The sequence below is a fragment of the Coffea arabica genome, chromosome 3c (assembly GCF_036785885.1).
Source record: "Coffea arabica cultivar ET-39 chromosome 3c, Coffea Arabica ET-39 HiFi, whole genome shotgun sequence".
Lineage (NCBI taxonomy): Eukaryota > Viridiplantae > Streptophyta > Magnoliopsida > Gentianales > Rubiaceae > Coffea > Coffea arabica.
In genome coordinates, this window is record NC_092314.1 from 32,295,149 (window position 1) to 32,311,160 (window position 16,012).

A 16,012-nucleotide genomic window follows, 5' to 3' on the forward strand; every position below is an offset into this window, starting at 1 on the left:
TAAATTGGAGTGTAGAAAACTAAATAAGAAGTTTGAATGTCAGTTTTTGGAAAGACATAGCTGTCAAACTTTAAAACTAATTCAATTTGGCAATCAAAAGACATATTGCTTACATGCTTTGACTTTTTTTCTTAACAGAAATGAAAAAGAAGAAGCAGAAGATGTTATATTTTTTTTAAAACACAACTCGTATTTCTTACTTAAAGAAGAAAATAATTGATTGTAGCACATGAGGTGTGAAACTTCATCCATGCTCACTCATAGCCTAACATAACAGGGGGATACATTTTTTGTCTTATTGATATAAAAGATTTATTGTAACCGGAGTAATTCATACATGTGCATTGGTAATAGTAGACTTTGTTTTTAAATCTTGTACACATACCTTTTATTTATTCATTGCAATTTTATTTATTTATTTATTTTACTGAAAAGTTAGATTTGATTTTATTCCTGGTGAAGTCCAATATTTTCTAAATTTTTCAAGTATTTATAAATTTGAAGATATATTTTCATCCATTGCATCTGGATTCTCCACACAATTCCAAAATCAATTACCTTCATACAACCTCCAAAAAAAATCCACTCATTAATAGTCAATATCATCTTTTTCAACCAACTGATGAATTTCTTTTGTCCACACGTGAAACAAAATCTTCATCCCAATCCTCAATAAAAACAAATGTTCATTACTTCATTGCATACACGGCAAATTCACATTTTGACACGTTAAAGTAAATAGAGGAATTAATTACATTTTCACATATATAGATGAAAGAACACAATAACACTAATGTCATATAGGAATAGAAATAGCCTAAAAACAACTTAAAATGGACAATAATCGTAATAAATTACAAATAATCTACTTTTCTGCAATACAAGATGCAGATGATCTACGCGAAATCAGTAGCCAAAAGCAAATATGGCCAAGAAGAGGCTTATTCCCAACAAAGAACCAATTGAGCCACCAAAAGTAGTTAATGCGGCAGATGGAGACGGTGCAGGAGCAAAGGGCTGAACGATCACTGGCGAAGGGGGACTCGCGGCTGCAGGAGGAGGAGTGTTAGGCTTAACTGGTGAAGAAGTCAGGGCGAAAATTGGAGCTGGAGATGGAGAGGGAGAAGGAGAAGGAGAAGGAGAGGGAGGATTGGCCGCAACTGGTGATGGAGCATTGGTAGGATTACCTCTTGGATGCAACACGACAATGATAAGCCTCTGACCCTTCTGGCAATTATCTGCATAACCACTAATGAAAAAGAATGGACCGGACCTGTTAAACTTGAACACTGATTCCCCATCTTTGAGAGCTAAAAAGGGGTTTTCCTTGTTACAGTTGTAGTAATCATCTTTATCTACTTCCAGAACATCATCATAGCCTTTCTTGTATCTAAAAACTGCAAGAAAAAAGAAAACATTATTAAAGGGCTAAAATTTTTGATGAAAAACCAAAAGATTTTGCATGCAGAAATATGTAGATGGCCAATGATTAATCATGAACAAGCAAAAAGGGTTTTAATACTGAGGGTGTCATTAATCTGAAATCGATTTCTTCCTGCCCACTGATTGTAATCTTCTTTGGGTTTTAAGACCCAACCCTCCCTGCCACCAACATAGAAGGTGTAAGATTGAGATATGGAGAGAAAAAATCCTAGAAAAGTCACCAAGAAAATGGTGAAGGCTATTCGTTGACCAAATTCCATAAGTTTTAGAGGGATAGATTTATTGGAAATTTGAGAAATATCTAAGTTTCTTTTAGTAGTGATCTATGGAATATGATCAAGTTGGCAATGGAAACGAGTATTTTGCACTAGCAAAAAAAGAGAGAGAGAAAGATGGCTAAAGACTGAAGACTGGAGAGAAAAATTGAGAAATTTTAGGATGAATTTAGGGAGGAAGAAATGAGAAAAGTGGGGTATTTATTATCAACTTGAATGAGATTACCGTTGTATTATCAATTATGTGATGAAAATAAAATGTGTGAGTCTTCAATGCAAAATTTGGCGTTACTATGAGTAAGCAATTTTTGGCAAGTGATTACATTTGGCATAATCTGAGAGATTTAACGGTCATAAGTAATTCAAAGCAAAGCTCGATTTTGAACCAATTTTTGAATGTTTTTCCAAGAAAGACAGAGAAATAAATTAGAACCAAAGCTGGACTTTTAATTGTACTTCACCTTTTCAGAGTCCAAGTGGTGTGATGGCCCACTTTACATATTTTGAGGATTAATTTCAATTTCGTGGCCCATATTACTGTCTTAGAAGCACAAGCAAAAATGACAAAATGATTCAAATTAAAGTCCACAATATAATTTCTTGATCATTGCTGGAACCTTAAATAGTTTTACCTTAGCCAACATGAAACGTGTCTGAAGAATATGAGCAAATAATAGGAAAAGCAAGTTTCAAAAAAAAAAAAAAAAAAGAATAGCCCTTAGGTTGTAAGAATAAAGGAATTAGAATTTCAAATGTCATAGTATGATGTTATTGTCCAAACTAGAGTGGCCACCCTTCACAGGTTCTTTTTGGGTTAGGTTTGCAACGCAACCATGATAGAATATGATTGTAATCAATTATCGGATTAGGCCATAAGTTTTGTTATAATAATTACAAAGATGAACACTCGAAAAGATATTAGTTTTTTTATTACCTTCCATTACTCCTGAACAATAGAAAGATAGTCCCAAACTATACATATATAGGCTGGAAGTTAGGGTTTACAGTAGAAAAGGTAATAAAAGGAAAAAGCAAAATATACATGAGTTGGACTTTTTACATAGACAAAAACACAAATAAATTTAGACTATGCCTTCCAATTGACCCTCACTAATAAACTAAGCTAATAAACTGACCTAGTTGGGCAATTGATATCGACAAAGTGGACAAACATTACTTACTCCAAGCCAATTCACTATGCAACTCCCATGATAAACATGCAAACATGGCATTCTTGTAGCTTCACAACCCTCCTCAAGTTTCTCCATACATATCATACAGTGGCTAGCTCCAATTTCACAATCTTTAACCTTGACTTTCTCTAAAGCTTCAACTGCTTCTTTGCTCGCAGGGTTTATTCTCAACTCAGCTTCCCTTGATTCTCTCATTGCCAAAAGATGTTCTTCTCGTGTATTATCCACAACCACTCCAATCGAGACAATCATCGGTAACACTTTTCGTGTTCTATTTTCGACTTTGCTAGCAATTTCATCTGCACATCCCGAGATTTTTTGTATGATAAAAGGTTGTTTATGTGTTGGAACTCCTAATCTTGATAGCATCCTATGGATGGTGTCCCAAGTCAAGTTGTTACATGATAATTTTTCACAACGTTCCCAAAATTGATGACAAAAATTTATGCTTTGCAGGTTACTAGATAGATAATCAGGCTTATCATCTTCCTCTTGTTCTTCTTCCTCCATTGCCATCACATATGTGAACTCAATTTTGAATTGAATGTAGAATTGATCGTAAGGTTTCAATTCAACTTGAGGGATGTCTAAGTAGCTACCTTCCCATGCATGACAAAAATCGTCAACTGGAGTCTCTTGATCACACTCCATAGTTGATTAGTTTTTGAGAAGAATAAGGAAAGAGAGAACTTAACGAAGAGAAATAAGGTTATTGCGTAGCTTCGGCGTTTGAGGGTTTGAGGGTTTTAGTTATATTTATGTATGTTTTAAACCAGTTTTCAAATTCTACAAGGACCAGGACTCTTACTTCCGGTAAAATAGGAACAAGATATTGTTTTTGAATCTTATCTTGAATTTTATTAGGATAGTAATTAGTTTAAGAGTCGATCAAATCTTGGATGAGTTTACAAATTGGGATATTTAACATATATGAACATATGATATCCCCTTACAGAGTTAGATTTCAAAGATGCTATGGTATCATTCCTCACCACATTAACCAGCATTCATTCAACCCAAGAGAAAAGTAGCAAAATATCTTTCTGCTTCTCAGCCACTTAAAAGTTAAAATCTTAGGAATTGTCTAGGATGATCTATGTAGTCTATTACTTTGAAAATTTCCATAAAATTTGCAAACATGTATGATTGGCAATTTTTTATTTATTTTTTGCATATCATTGGAAGTGGTTGTTTTGATTTTTAGGGGAGTAATAGAATTTTGGACCCAAAGATTAAAGTTCTTATGCTCCAAAGCATCTTCCAAGTCTTCCTACACTTCCCTCCAAGATGAAAATCAATACTCTCTGTACAGGGTTATAATCGAATCGAATTGAATTTTTTACCGTTTAATTTAGATTTAATATTTGGTCGGTTCAAAATCGATCGAGAGCTTGAAAATTTATTTAATTCTTCAATATTTAATATTAAATCATGGCTAATACATTATATATAATAAAATAATAAATATACAATTTCATATAAAATATTAAAAATTATTCTAATCGAATCAAGCCTTAATGAGTCGAATATCTACAAGTTCAAATTCTATTCAATACTATAAATGAATCCTAATTCTTACTTAATACTATAAATGAATTCTAATTCTTACTCGAATTAGAACTTGAATACATTAAAAATCAAATTTGAATCAAATCCTTAGCAAATCGGTTTGTTAAAAGCACGGTTTGTTTATAGCGAATCGAATTATAAGGGACACAAAATCTATGTAGTCCAATCAGAAAATCAATTTCTTCAGAAACCTTTTCATTTTTTTTTCCTCAGGAAATTGAGGGAGCCCAAAACAGCTATGTTTTCAGACTCGGCCCGGGAATCGACTCGGCCGAGCTCAGGGGTCAGGGGTCAATGGGTTCGACCGGGGTCAATAGGGGTCGAACCGGATGACGTCATATATACATCATATATAGATTATATATATATATATATATTCCTGCAAATCAAATTTACAAAATATAACCAAAGAACCCAATCATCTAAATTTATATCCAATTCACCAAATTCATCCAAACTCACAAAATTTATAAAATAGAGATCCCATACATGTTTAATCCCTGACAAATAGCAATCCAAATAAGGTAACAAGCTCATGTTCAAATGCTTGATAAATATCAATCTAAATAAAATAAATAAAATAACACGTTCAATTTCTAAACCAAAGAACTATCTAAGCCATTCTTCATCTTCATCTTCATCTTCATCTTCATCTTCATCTTCATCTTCATCACCCTTTTCTCCAATTTCATAACTTTCGATATCGATGTCATCAAGATCATCCTCATCATCAAGCTGCACATTAAAAACTACAGAAGACTGAAGAGACATTGAGGTAGGAAATTACACTAAAACTGCTGCTTTATTGGACCACAGGACATTAAAAACTGCATTAAATGGTTGTAGCATATTATTCTACCATTTATGTCCATGGTACTAGTACGGCTGATAATTGTATCCATCGGCCTTTGAGGTAGGAAACACATAAGTTGGTCAACAAAACTACAGAAGAGACTCATTCATGTAACAGACATTATTAACTTTTGATCCAGTGTATTCTCAAAACGAAAAGATAACTATTCGCTTGGACTGTGTGATCATTATCAACTTAAAAATTCTTGATCCAGTGTATCCAACCAGTTTGCACTGGTACTGATGCTATAACAGAGAAACGTGAAGGGACATATAAGCATGGTTGTGCGAATTATAACCAGTAAATGGTTAACCCAGATGGAACAGACAAAGAAAAGTAACCAATCATCAATGGAAGAAACTTGAAAACAAGAAGAGACAATCAAATTCAAATTTCCAGATTCTCTAATAAGGACGTGATATTCTCACCCATAATATCCAAATCCCAAATGCCCAGCATAATAAATAAAAAAAATACTGAAAATTTAGTCACAGGTCAACTTCAACATAATGAATTAGCCATCTTCACGACTGCTTTAGATTATAAAAATTACCAGATTTAGCTTCGGTTCACCAGCGTGTTAATTACTTGATTGAACCTTGAAATCTGAAGAAACTGGTGGTGTTGCGGCAGTGGAGGCTAGAGATTGAAGGACAAGTGACTAACGGCAACCTTGATTAAGCGACGATCGGTGAATCTCAAATGCCAGCGGTGGAGGCTTTTAGATTTTAGGGTTATTGGAGCTGAAGAAGAAAGGAAGAAAAGTACGGAAAGAGAAGCAGAGGAGCTGACCCCAACTTTTGATAATTTCGTCTCTTTTTTAGTTGGTCAGTCCAACTTTTGACTGAAAAAAAAAAGGCAGAAAGGGCAAAAAAAAAAAACCGGGTTTGATCAAATTATCCGGTTCACCGGTCAAACCCGGTCTATGACCGGGTTTGACCGAGTTTTTAATACCCGAGTTTTTTAACTAGCTCGGACCGGATGCCTGGCCGGTTCCCGGTTCGACCGGCCGGTCCGGTCCGAGTCTGAAAACACAGCAAAACAGAAGACTCTAAAATCTCTCAGTTTTAAGAAAAAATAAAAAGAAAAGAAATTAAAATTCCAAACTCCAAAATAGGCGCCAGGCGGTTTGTCAGTTACCGGAAACAAGTTATATATTTTGAAAACACCCCAGAAACATTTGAAAGTTTTCACAAAAACAGAAACAAAAAAAAAAAAAAAAAACTCCAGAATTTTAACCAAAATTGTTGCAGAAACATTCAAGATTTTGATCTCAATCTCCAATTTTCCATGTCTTTGAGCACTTTCAAGGAGACCCTTAAGCCCTGCAACACCAACCCATCTGCATCATCCTCTTCTTCTTCATCTTTTTCTTCAATTTCCCACAATTTTGACTTCCATAAATCCTAGGAACCCCCCCCCCCCCCCCAAATGTTCACTTTCTCACCAGCTTTTGCGCCTTTAACACCAAGAGTCCACCTGAGACCCTTTTGGGACCTGAAGCTGAAGATAATGATGATGAAGAAGAAGTGGAGGAGGGAGAAAAGCAAGATAGGATTTTTAGGCCAAAGATGGAGTCTTTTCATACTGGCATTTTCCTTTTCAATTTCTATGATTTCAATTTTTCTATAAATTGGATAGAAAGCGATGAGGGTCAAAACCTGGTATGTAGCCTAGGGGAAAGGTTTCTCTCGTTCTTCGAGTAGAATAATGGTTTATGGCTGCGTTCGGATATCAAATTTTTTCAAAAATTTTTTTTGCATGCATGATAAACATATTTTTTTTAATTTACTTTTTTATCTCACATATATTATATCATAAAAAGTGTTAAAATAATTATTTCAAATAATTATTTAAAATAATACTTCAAAACAAAGCCTTCTTCCTTTTTTTTTTTTTTTTTTTTTGAAGATAATCAACGAAGACTTCTAAATGTGCATTAGAAGAAGTAGATGTACCCTACAGATTTACCCTATTGACTCGAGGAAATTGCAAAAGTACCATTCCTTCATTTTCCCTTTTTTTGGGGAAAGATGTGGATAAATCCCAAATGTGATGTTTTGTACTGGAGCCTATTGCAATATTATGTTTCAACTCTTATTAATTGGAATTTATTAATGACATTAATGATGGATTTATTATTTCCGGATAAGGAGCAGAAGTGGACCTTTACACGACTAGTTTAGGATGACAACAAATTTGTTTGCCAGGTGAGAGAAAAGTCTTATTGTTAGACAAGTATAGGGGTGTTTCGCGAATCGAGCCGCTCGCGATCGGGGTGTTTCGCGAATCGAGCCGCTCGCGATCGGATCGCGAGCGGCTCGAATACGAGCTCGACTCGAGCTCGTCAATATCGAGTTCGAGTCGAGCTCGAGCCAATTAAGTCGATCTCGAGCTCGAGCTCGAGTTCAAAAACATTAAACTCGTTGGCTCGCGAGCGGCTCGCGAGCTCAATTATATATTTATTTTTTATTTTTTATTTAATAGTAAAATTACATATATATCCCTAATATTTTATTATTTGTTAAAAAAATTATTATTTTATTCATTTTTAAAAATAAATATTTATTTTTTAAAAAAAATAAAATAATAATAATTATTTTTTTATTTTTTAAGCTCGACTCGAATTTGACTCGAGCTCGAGCTTCACAAAATTAACTCGAGCTCGGCTCGTTTAGCCAAAGCTCGGCTCGAGCTCGGCTCGTTTGCACCCCTAGACAAGTAGTTCGTGGAAAATGGGTATTGATACCAAATAAAAAAAAAAGAAATTACAAACATAATTCTACTAACCATCAATTTTTGCCAAATGATATCACCACAGCTCATGTGACAGGATGATCTTGTAGAAATAGTTGAAGACTATGTGAAGGAAAATCCTATGGCTGACGTATCTAAAGCAGGCAGGTCTTCTTCCTTTTAGCTTGTCAATAAAGATTATAGTCTGCTTTGAGCTTGGTAGTGAGTTTAATGTTTCTTTCAAATGTAATAGTTCTGAAAAATTTTAATTTGTTTCTCTCATGATTCTAATTGTTGAAAACATGTTCAAAGGATGTTTCGTCTAGATTTTTCTTTTTTAATTAAAGTTTTTAAAAGTTCTAGACATGAGAGTGCCAAAGCTTGGATAAAATCTGTGAAGATCTCAAGTTTTTTGTAGACATGTTTGTTGATCAGGAAGAACAACTTTTGTAAACCATGGCTGATCTATTTCATCATACAAATTATAGACACGAGATATTTAGAGACTCCATGTATGAATAAGCAAGCTTCTTGGATGACAGCGAATAATCATCTTTTCATGGAGAAAAGAAAAGCTTAGTTGGATTAGTTGGATGCCAGTTATTCATATCAAAAGACTAATTTTGTGTTGAAAAACTAATTTCCTTTGTCTAGTCAAATTGCAGGGTGATCTGGTCAATGTTTCAATATTTTGTTTGGTCAGACATTGTTTAGAAAAAGTTGTGAGATTTTGGCCATAGCAAACCATATAAAATGTCATGGAGGGAGTGATGGATAATTTCTTCATCATCATACCAGTTTAACGGAATGAGGTCCCAGGTCCAAATTACTTTTAGGAGCTTTGGTGCAGATGCTGATTAGCAGCATTTTCAATGCCAATTCTGCTATAGAACCGTGTAGATTTGCCTTTCCTTCTTTTGAATGTTGTCGCTATTTTAACCTTCATAATTAGTTTTCTTCCCAAAGCGCTTCCCATTCATGAAAAGTTTTTGCCTTCTTTTAAGTTAGTTAACTTTTGGTAAACAAAAATTGTATTGCAACTGGCATTATAACGTCGACAAATTTTTGTTAATCCTTGAATATTTTCATGTGAAACAAAAGCTGATTTTCCCAGTTCATCAAAGGCTGAAACTACCAGAACTGGAAATTAAGATGATGAATATGCTCGTATATTCTCCAGAATTGTTGAACTTGAAAAAGAAGAAGAAGAAACTGAGAAGGATGATGAAAATAAAGAGGATGAGGATGATCTAGATCACACTACAGATAAGCGATTACACTTTAATTCGTTTATATTAGGATTGAACATATAATGGCAGAGGAAACTACACCAAGTTTCATTTACTTGCCAGTTGCCAGGAAAGTACATGATTAAGTAGTGTACGCAATTAAAATTTCAAGTCTATAAAACGGCAAGAAAAAAGAAATATATGACAAATATGTAATATATAAATTTAGAAAAATATATGGGTACAATCTCTAGGATTTTCTCGAACTTATAGAGAACTTCCTTCTATTCTTCTCCTCGAACGCCAATCCAAGGGTTTCGCAGCTTGTTCTTGGATCAACCACCGACTCCTTCAAATCTTGATATGGAAGATTTGAAGAACTTGAAAATATTTGAGGGCTTAAGCCTTGATATATGGAAGACTTGAAGAACTTGAAGACCCAGACCTTCGTAGCTTGGAGCTTCAATACTTGTGCGTCTGAGATGCCTCTTGGTATGTCCCCTAACCTGGTAAAGAGACTCTTATTTATAGTTGTAGTATGAGGTAGAGGTTGAAAACATGTACACCACTCTACTTGTCTTGCAAGACGTGCAGTCATATTAGGACTGTGCTAATTAAATATTATCTCTTCATTTTATATTTATTAATAAAGAGATAAATAATTCCTCGATTGGCCAAACTCGTGGGGACACGTGACGTGGTGCCGTTTGCCTAGACAAGCTATTGCAGTATATAAGAAATATATATGGATTAAACAACTCTAAATATTATCTCTTTAATAAGAAATAAGTATTTAGGTATCTATCCAAAATTCTGTCAAGTCATATAGACATGTGACATGATATGATTTAGTTGGTGGAGATATCCTTGCAATTTGAATTGATTTGGAACACTTCAACTTGACACGTGGCGAAATATAATTGACCATTTAATAATCAATTTTTCCTAGTATACATGACATATGACAATATCCAATTGGATAAAAATAAGCTATAAAAATAATTTATAGATCAATGGTAATTTTTAGAATTTAATTAAAATTCCATTGTCTACAAATGCCCCCTCAAAACTTGTTCGTGATTGCTGAAGACCGAAGCAAGATTTGAACTAACAAGCTTCAACTTTTTTTTTCCTTCAATTGGATTTGAATGCCATTGGAATTCTAAAGAAAATGGACTAAAACTTGAAGTTTTACAAATCACCTGACCGTGGCTTTCGAATGGATATAGAATGGCCATGCAAAGGACTTCCCAATTCATCACTGCTATACATTAAATGTATGCATAGTTTGGTGAGGCCAATGGTTTAAATTTCCAAGACCAAAACCTTTCCATGCAATATCTATACCATGGCTATATTACAAGTCCAATGAAGTAGCGATGATTCTCTCGTGGCTATATTCCAAGGCCAATGACTTCAATTTCCAATATGACTCTCTCGTGGCCCACAAGTCTTTTCCTACATCAGCTATGATTGCTCAATTCCAAGCCAAATTGGAATTCTTCGCCATAGCAAACTACTTAGCCGGCTATTACTAAGTAGTTCGCGAGACCTTTAACAAATCGATTTCGGATCAATAAAGTCATTCCAATAAGGAATCAACTTTCTTCCAAATTCGTATGGAAGAGGACTTTCTTTTTGGCTCGGATCCACATCAAACTTTCCCCCATAAATAGATGTGTCTAGGTCACAAACTCTTGAACGAGTTTATTTCTTTCTTCAGCTGCATCATCAAGTGGCCGTTGCCGCAAGGGACAATCATCATCCGCTAGTTGTAGTCCAATAAATACTTTCTTTTCGCTTGCTAGGTACTTCAAGCCCTTTTTTTGTTTTCTTTTTGTTTTGGCTCGCAACATTTAATTGTTACAAGAAGTTTTGGCCAAGGCTTTTACATGCTTCATCATTAGAAGCTTTGAATATGATCAGTTCTTGGAAATTGTTTGTCTACTCAACATGTGCTTTAGACTTGTATCCCCGACATGTTACAAGACAGCCTAGCCTTTGGATTTATCTACTAAAATAACGCCAAGCATGATATTTGAGCTATTCCTCATGGCTGAAAATTTAATCTCAATTTTCGTACCAGTTTTTTGCATCCCAAATATTCCTATCATACATGATTTCAATCTAAACTTTGTTAACTTGCTTCTTTGTAGATAACCAAAATCGTGCTTGAAGCGGGGTTTGAAATAATTTCGGGGACTTGAGAAAAGGGCAACCAATTAGGTAATTTAATTATCAAAATTTTGTAAGAATTTCCCTTCCTCATCTAACATCTTTTTTTACAAAATCTCAGCAAGCATGCAAATTAAGGACTACACCACGCCATTGCCACATATTTAACTGACAGATGAGAGGGGAGGACCTCAATCGAAAAGTTTATCATTACATATGAATAAGCCAGCAATCGGAGCCTTTGCTATGCCCTTTATACCCCTTGAAGGATGCTTTCATCTTGAAGATTGGACTAACAAGTGGACTAAAGAAGTTGTAGCACCATCGACTTTCTCCACTACGTCAAGGGAAGGAGTGGTCCTCAATCCAGAAATAGCTAAATTCACGCTTCCGTTCGTGGGATTTAATATTGACAAAACTACATGGAAGATTCCTTCGTCTTTCTTGGGCGAGACGTGCTTCACTTCTTATTATTGGGAATAGGTCAAGGACATTCTTGGAAGGCATAAAGAGGTACTCACGCGTGCTGGCATATTTGAAGCCGTCTACGCGTTGAGATTTTCCTACGACCGCTGTGAAAGTATCTTGCGAGTTTTCTTCAAATATTGGTGTCCCTCGACAAATACACTCCATACGCCCATTGGGGAGTTGGCGATCGCACTTTGGAACCTTTATCGACTTGGTGATCTTTTGATCGATAGCTCATTCTTTGATGAAATTGTTCCTTCAGCGTAGGAACTTCTCACTTGTGACAAAGAAGGGAAGCCACTTCTCCCCGAGAGTTGCAAGCATCTCTTTTCAGCTTATTACCACATTTGGACGAATGACCAAGGAGTATAAATGAAAGATTGGATCCGCTTCTGGTTCAAAGAAGAAGCTAGACATAGGGCTTCTCCAAATAGGGCGAATAGAAGGAAGACTACATCTAAGCCAAAAATGACCTACAACCCTTCTGGAAGCGTAAAGCCGCATAACCTTGCTGATACAAAGGACTTCAACGTCCCTTTTGACACATTGGATGTCCCAGGGTTTTTAAGAAATGAAACCTATATTGCAGCATTCATAGCGTGTTGGATGTGCAAGTTTCTTCCGCCAAGCAAAAAGTTCGATCGCATTCGCCCAAGTGTCTTCAAAGTTGCATGCCTAATAGCCACAGGAAAGAAATTTTGCCTCATGATTCCCGTTCTTGCGAGCATATATCATGGGTTGAGAGAGATTGTCTACGCCTCTAACCTTGGAGAATGTAGGGTAACTTTTCTAATCCATTATGTCTATACTTGGATTGGCCAATACTTTGACGTATATTATGGGAATAATCAAGTGAGTAGCCACCACGCGCGCATGACTAGATTTAGCGGTGAGAAAATGGCAATATTTTATGGTAAATCAGAAGCCGAGAAAATCTTCAAAGAAGTGAATCCTTTGATGCTTTCCAAACTATGCTGGACTGAGAATGAAAAAAAAGTGTTGATCGATGATGGATCCTTATCATCAAGACTCACGATCTACTTTATTAGTCAACACTCTTGCTACTTAACTCTATATAAGAATAATATTTTCATTATTGAAAAATATAATCCTTGTAGGTTTAGCAGACAATTCAGTTTCTGTTAGGATATTCCAAATAACTTGAAAGAGATCATTCACACTTATACTTTGGATGAGACTATTCAATTATGGGATTCCTCAGTTCGCACGCAGACGCAATCTCAGATGACTATACCTACGCATAGAAAGCATCCATTGATCATCAAAAACTATGATGCCTGGTGGTCAACACGGTCAAATAGCGTCTTTTCAACTTCCTTTAAATTCACGGTTAAGATCCCCCAACAGTCATCGAAGAAGGGCAATGTTACTTCTATCAATGAGCCGATACATCACAATGGAGCTATAGAGACTGTAACAGGTTTTACTGCATCTATCTTGCAGGAAGGCAAAATGACAGGCACTCGCCTGAAAAGTGTTGTCACAAAAATAAGTTTTTAAAGAATTCTCAACGAGCTCTCAAAGAGACGAATCTAGCGACTCCAGTAAAGAATGCGCCATCCACCATTCCAAAATCTTTAACCATGACTTCCATGGGAGAAGGCATTGAAATTGAAATGTTGGATGATTACGATTCTATCAAGGCTATTGAAAAGGAAGGAGCTCAAGTCTAAGGCACCGAATCTACCCAAGGAGAAACCCGCTTATTGACAAGCGGCAGTAGTAGTCAAGATCGTCATTGGAACCGATCAAAGAAGAGGGCATCTTCTGATTTGGAGGAGGTTTCCTTTACACCACCGTCGGTTGGAGTGTCGCCACTTAAGGTAATCATCTCTCCTTTTTTTTCTTTTTTTTTGTAACCTTTTTTTCTTTCTTTTTTTTCCTCTTTTTTTCAAAAAAAAATTTCGTAACTTTTTCCCCTTTTTTCTTTTTTTCAATCCCCATTTCTTGAATTCCGTTAAGAAAATATTAGTACCAATTCACCAATTGAACTTGAAACTGATGATATAATTTCAAACAAGAAAAGTGGCGAAATCGTTATCAGCATTCCAAAACAACTTGCCCCCAGTGGAGGTATCTCATCAATGCATAAGAAGGAGCTGACTAGTTCGCACGAGATCCGGAAAAGACCTAAGGTAGCATTGGTCTCAGAATTTCATGGCTAAAAATTGATCCAGGCGCATCGAATGAAGTACTTGTAGAGTTTGTGGATGGATTTTCGCGGACAAATTCTTGATATTTCTATTAAGCAAATCTCTTCTTTAAAAGAATGTGCAGAGGTAATTATTGTAGAAATCACAAGGACGGATCCCACCAATGGTTTCCCTTTAAAAGACTACTTGATAGAATTGTTTGCCAAAGCAGAGACGTACGATATTTTGGCATCTTCATCACGGAAAAAGATGAGTAGAGAAACACATACAAAACTCCATTCCAAAGTGACCGTCCAACTCGGAAGAGCCAAGGCAAAGGAAGAACTAACTTGGCATTTGCAAAATTTGGAAGAAAAGTTGCAATCTATTGAATATAGGAAGAAAGTTCTGCAACAGGAACTTATTGATTGGAAAAACAAGGCATGGAAATCAGTTCAACCATCAATCAAAAGCATGAAACCTTTAAAGAGATGCAGACTGAGAAAAACCAAGCACATAATGAGCTCTTCTCTATTGAAAATGCTAGCATCTTAACTGATGACGTAGTGAAGGAACTTAAAGACATGAAGTCTGCACTTGAATCATATAAAATAGCTATAGTGGATTACACATTTGATATTTAGACTTTTCACCATGTTTTTTTTCTGAATTTTTCTTCATTTTTTTTTCATGTAATGAAATTTTCTATAAATGGTAAAATGCGTTTCGTTCCTTATCTTCAAGTTTTTTTAAAGTTAAAAGAACTCAAATGTAGCATTTTATTTTTTAAGAAAGAGAAGATTTTTTTCAAGAAGAAGAAGAAAAAAAAGAAAAAGGGAAAGGATTTGGTTTGGAGTGGTGTAACTAAACTTAGAAATTGCCCTCCAAATTGCCTACGTATCTCAACAAGGGAATCAAATCACACGTAATTCCTACCATTCACACTTTAACCTTATGCGGGTCAGGAGTATCTATTTGTTTACCACCTTAGATTTGGTGGAGTGTTTCAACAGTTTAACTATATACTATACTATTGGTGGTTTTCATCCACAGTTTTAATTCATGCGGGCCAGGAGCAACATGCTGTTCCAATTATGCATAGTACCTTTTTAGATATTTGCCGTTGATGGGGTCGAACCTTAATCCATCATCAGCAACTAATTTATATGAACCATTTGTATATACTTCTCGGATAACATATGGACCATCTCACTTAGGAGTAAACTTCCTTTGTCCACCATGAGTGAGGATGATCGGTCTTTAAACAATGAGTAGTAACTCTCCAATTTGGAAAGAGCGAGGTCGAACATACTTATTGAATGCTTTTGAAAGGCAAGCTTGATAGCACTCAATCTGTTGTTGAAATTCCAACCTCTTTTCGTCTAGTGCTTCTAACCCCTCAAGACGAAGACGAACATTATCTTTTTCAGTGAGCCCTTCTTGAATCGTAATTTTTAGCGAAGGTATTTGACACTTAAGTGGAAGAACAGCTTCAACACCGTAAACAAGCGCGTATGGGGTTGCTTGCATGGGAGTTTGAAAAGTAGTTCTGTATGCCCAAAGAGTTTCTCCAATTCGAATATGCCAATCATTTTTCGATTTATTCACGATTTTCTTCAACAGATTATATAATGTCTTGTTGAATGTTTCAGCGAGTCCATTTAGAGTAGCATAGTACATGGAAGAGTTGTATTATTTGAAATGAAACTTTTCGCAAAACTTATTTATTACTATATTGTAAAAAGGTTTACCATTATCGGTGATGATATAACGTGGAACTCCATACCGATTAAAAATGTGCTCACTAGAAGATTTTAGAAGCAGTCCAACTATATCCAAACCCCAAACATCAAATAGCCAAGAAGTCACAGTTAGGTGCAATGGTTTAGGAGGTTGATGGATGAAATTACCATGAAAT

General features: G+C 35.5%; 3 protein-coding genes and 1 long non-coding RNA gene across 6 annotated transcripts; all 4 read right to left on the reverse strand.

Annotated features, from left to right (window-relative positions):
• Positions 1–669: 669 nt before the first annotated feature.
• LOC113733776 (early nodulin-like protein 4) lies at positions 670–1,860 on the reverse strand. 2 transcript variants are annotated; one of them, XM_027259955.2, is made up of 3 exons: positions 1,523–1,860; positions 1,188–1,397; positions 670–1,049 (listed from the first exon to the last, which is right to left on the reverse strand). In XM_027259955.2, exons 1-3 carry the CDS (start codon positions 1,701–1,703, stop codon positions 907–909), a joined length of 534 nt encoding a protein of 177 aa, XP_027115756.1. In that variant the 5' UTR covers positions 1,704–1,860; the 3' UTR covers positions 670–906. The 2 variants fall into 2 exon arrangements, with proteins under 2 accessions (XP_027115756.1, XP_027115755.1); XM_027259954.2 differs by having other exon boundaries at positions 670–1,397.
• A 994-nt stretch (positions 1,861–2,854) lies between these two features.
• On the reverse strand, positions 2,855–3,562 carry LOC113735813 (E3 ubiquitin-protein ligase MPSR1-like). The gene has a single exon (XM_027262796.1). The coding sequence runs from the start codon at positions 3,560–3,562 to the stop codon at positions 2,855–2,857; it is 708 nt and encodes a 235-aa protein (XP_027118597.1).
• A 1,365-nt stretch (positions 3,563–4,927) lies between these two features.
• On the reverse strand, positions 4,928–7,058 carry LOC113733722 (uncharacterized). Of its 2 annotated transcripts, none has more exons than XR_003459123.2 (2): positions 5,887–7,058; positions 4,928–5,215 (listed from the first exon to the last, which is right to left on the reverse strand). It is a non-coding gene; the product is annotated as an uncharacterized lncRNA (long non-coding RNA). The 2 variants fall into 2 exon arrangements; XR_011841668.1 differs by having other exon boundaries at positions 4,928–5,229.
• An 8,296-nt stretch (positions 7,059–15,354) lies between these two features.
• LOC140037908 (uncharacterized) lies at positions 15,355–15,774 on the reverse strand. The gene has a single exon (XM_072083073.1). It carries the CDS (start codon positions 15,772–15,774, stop codon positions 15,355–15,357), a length of 420 nt encoding a protein of 139 aa, XP_071939174.1.
• Between the last annotated feature and the right edge of the window lie 238 nt (positions 15,775–16,012).